Source organism: Gossypium hirsutum, chromosome A06 (assembly GCF_007990345.1).
Source record: "Gossypium hirsutum isolate 1008001.06 chromosome A06, Gossypium_hirsutum_v2.1, whole genome shotgun sequence".
NCBI classification, from domain to species: Eukaryota; Viridiplantae; Streptophyta; class Magnoliopsida; order Malvales; family Malvaceae; genus Gossypium; species Gossypium hirsutum.
Window position 1 is genome coordinate 4,144,208 of NC_053429.1, and position 3,893 is coordinate 4,148,100.

The 3,893-nt window shown below is 36.3% G+C and overlaps 1 protein-coding gene across 1 annotated transcript; it reads left to right on the forward strand.

Annotated features, from left to right (window-relative positions):
* The first annotated feature begins 256 nt into the window (after nucleotides 1-256).
* On the forward strand, nucleotides 257-3,410 carry LOC121230323 (transcription factor bHLH145). The gene is made up of 4 exons (XM_041114907.1): nucleotides 257-534; nucleotides 777-1,236; nucleotides 1,410-1,566; nucleotides 1,655-3,410. The coding sequence occupies exon 4, from the start codon at nucleotides 1,672-1,674 to the stop codon at nucleotides 2,701-2,703; it is 1,032 nt and encodes a 343-aa protein (XP_040970841.1). The 5' UTR covers nucleotides 257-534; nucleotides 777-1,236; nucleotides 1,410-1,566; nucleotides 1,655-1,671; the 3' UTR covers nucleotides 2,704-3,410.
* Nucleotides 3,411-3,893: the final 483 nt, after the last annotated feature.

Here is a 3,893-nt window from a genome sequence, read left to right on the forward strand (position 1 = left end):
CATGATGATAATATTAGTGTTGCATTACATCTGCATTTTGCATTAATTAAAAGAAAGAAAAGGACTGTTTTTCGGGTTCAAACATGGTTAGGAATTAGGATAAAACCCATACCCGAGTCCGAAAAGGGCAATGATAAAACCACCGAGTAGGGGACCCAACTCTAAACCAACCACACGGACTGTAAATTGTGGTTCATCATTGTTCACTTAATACCTTGCGTGCACTCCTCACGCACGCACGTATCAAACCTTTAATCACTTTTTTTTTCCTTTAAATTTTAATTATTTCGATATTTCAAGGACATTTTCGTCAGTTAAAAAATTTCTATATAATAATCTATCTATTAGTATTAATCTCGGCTTCCGTGCAATCCTTAAACCTTCGTCTGTAAACTTCCATTTTTGACTCTCAAAAAAAAAAAAAAAACCTCCTTTTAGTCTCCATTTCTCTCTTTGAAGCTTAAGTTTTGGACCAAATAAGGCTTTTTTTTTTCTTGATTTGAGATTTGGGTTTCTTCTCCTTTCTTCCCCTTTGTAAGTTTTTCAGCTTCTTTGATGATTTCTATATATTTTTTTCATAGCTATGGCCACTTTGTTTTTTTGATGTAATTTATATTTAGATTTCATGTACCATAAGAAAAAAAAATAGATCTATTGATCCCTTTTTTATCTTGGCTCTGGATTATTAGGACGTACTATAAAAAAAAAGAAAAAAAAGAAAGAGATTTATGTTATCTGAAAGTTGAAATAATGAATGTTTTTTTGAACCATTGCAGGGTTCAGCAGCAGCATGCGGTGGTGGTTCAGTCAATCGGTTGATGTGTTTCGAAAAGTTATCTCTTTGAACTTGTATTGTAGAGTGATTCTGTAATTCCCCCATAATCAGCAAACAAAACCCTTTTTTTAGCCATTCACTCTTTAGTCTTACACTATTCTATATATATCTTCCATGGGATCCACTTTCTTCATTGTTGTTCCATGTTATGTTCGTCAGATTAGCTGATTAGTGAATTATCTTCAAAGCCCATCTCTCAAATTTGTGTTCCAAAAGTTTTCATTTTAGTTTGTGGAAGATCCTCTTTGTATATTGAAGGGTTGGGGGTAAACGTAGTTATGGTGTGCCAAGCAGCTAGCCAAACAAGATTCCGGGCATTGAAGTATGAAAATGGTATTGCAGGGAGTGCCACCATTGTAGTTAGAGTTATAGCATGCTTTCAACCTCTTCAAGATTGCCAGGTTTGTTTTTTTCTTTGTACAAAACAAAGCCTTTATGAAAGAATTAGATACCCTTTTTTGTTGAGTGTTTGTTTCTTTTCTTAATATATGAGATTCCTTGTTCTTTTTCTTCTATTTTTGTCATTGATAATTTGTTTGAAAGTTTTTGCCTTTGGGGTGTTTTGTTTTTGCAGGCTGAATATTTTCGTCATTTGCTTAAGCCTGTTACGTAGATTGGGTTCTTTATTTTACAGCCATCAAGTTAATTTTAGTTTTGTTTTTTGCCCCTTGTTTTTTTGAGAGAATTTGGAAGTAAACTACTAGTTCTGCTGCTACAACATTCAACTTCTGGTATGTTTTGCTTACTTTGTTTTTATGAATATGTAGTTTCTGTTCTTTAGGATGTCGATTTTTAGAGTTAACTCTGTTGATTTTGTAGGTGATTGTTCTGGTTAGATGGGAGAAGGCTGTGGATTTTCGTTTCCACAGCAGCGATTCGATTGGCTATCGCATGACTTGAGTTATTTGGCTGCTCCTCATCCTTTGGTTCAGCAAAATACTAATCCTCAACTTGTTAACTCCGGCATCGATATGGTCTCGGTCCCGAGGACTCTGCCGGATTATGCAAATCCTGGAATAATACCTCAATTGCAGGTTGGCCAAGTTAACGAACCTTGTGGCTGGTTTTACTGTTCACCCCACTATTGGCAGGGCTTGTTGCCTGCTTCAACCAACCCTTATGAGTATTACAATGAAAAGATTGTTTCGAAGGCTGGTTTGGGGTGTGCTCAGAAGAGATTCCTTGTTTTTGATCAATCTGGTGATCAAACTACTATGATATTTAGCTCTTCTTTGGGGACTCCTATCAAATGCGCCACTTGGGGTCCAAAATCTCCTGCTGCTTGTAACTTTAATGGCGAGGATCCGATAACCAAAGTAAACCCTGATCTTCACTCTGGACTGATATCCTCAAATGTGTATGATGAGAATGGGACCAATACGCAAAGTGAAATGCACGAGGATACTGAAGAGCTAAATGCGTTGCTTTACTCGGATGATGATAGTTATTATACTGATGATGAAGTTACAAGCGCAGTTCATTCTCCTTGTACAATGACAGCTCACCCCGAGCAATTGGAGGGAGGAGGAACTGAAAGTGTTGCTAGCTCTATTGGACCAACTAAAAAGCGAAAACTGCTCGATGACGGTAATGATTACCTGCCGTTGCTTACAGACGCTGCTAGTTCAGTAAATCCTAGCAGATGTTCTGAGTATGTGGATGATGCAGATTCTAGCTGTGCCAATATGGAATCCTCTTCAAGTAATAAGAGACTGAGAATCGAAAAAATTCATGAGACCGTGAGTGTTCTACGAAGCTTAATTCCAAGTGGGGAAGGCAAAGATGCAATCATGGTTCTTGATGAAGCTATTGATTACTTGAAATCCCTTAAACTCAAAGCCAAAACCTTGGGACTTAATGCTCTATGATGTTGCCAACGCCATTGCCACTCTTCTTATTTGTGTTAGTGGTAGCATCTATCATCATTAGTTATTGTTTATTGGTACCTATTAGTCAAGGCATGGATTTGCATGTGTAGCCATATAATTTGGCGTTTTCCAACAAAGTAGCCAAAAATGAAGAGCCAAGTGAGTCTTTCTTCAATGATTTGAGTAGGAAAAACCAGGAAGATCTGGGTTGGAAAATCTATAGAAAGCAGTATATTTATGTCCCAATAAAGGGGAGTGAATCATTAGTCTTCACCTTGGGGGTTTAGAAAGTAACACTCACGCTTGGGAATGATGGGGTTTTTAGCAGTGTGAATGAGAAGACTGGTTATTATAAGGGACCCTCATAAAAGATGGCTAAGTGCACGCCGCTTAGGTGGTTATTGGGTCCCAATCTTCACTTTCTTCTTCTCCCCTTTTGTTTGTGTGTATCGTCTTTTCTTTGATGTTGAATATATTGCATAAGCAAAAGAGCATGCAAACAAATTTGCTTTGAAAGCCCCTTTCAATGGCCTTTTATATGGGGTAGTGTTGTTATGCATGTATGTACGTATGGTCCTTTTTTTCATGTATGCTGTCATCAAGGGGTTTAACCATAGTTTTTTTAGTGCTTTGATGTGTTGGTAATGATGTTATATCAGTCATGGATGGATGTAATTTTATATAATATATGGTTTGAGTGTTGTTTATGATGATGATGATGATGATGATGATGATGATCTACTCTAAGGTGATCGTAATTTTATCCTATATAGCTCCCTAGCTTACCTTATCAAATGGTGCAAATTTTCTTTTTCCACTTTGTACGTAGATGATGGCTCGTGTGATGGGACTGCTAAAAGTTGGTATTATTTTTGATGAGTGAAGAAATGACATTAATCTTCCACCAACCCTTTAGTCAGTCATATTGCTAAAGTTAACTTGAGAGACATGAGCATGCATGTGCTAATCATATGGAATATAAAATTTCAAACATCAGCATCATAATACGAATTCGAAAAATGATGAGTTATGTGCATCATGATATTAATTATGATCATTCTAAAATCTATATGTACACATGATTAAGTTTGATATTTTCGGCACTCACTTTGGTAATGTCAAAAATAATTTTAATTTATATAGTAAAATGTAGGTTAAATTTTGTTATTAGTCTCTATATTTTGTGAAAG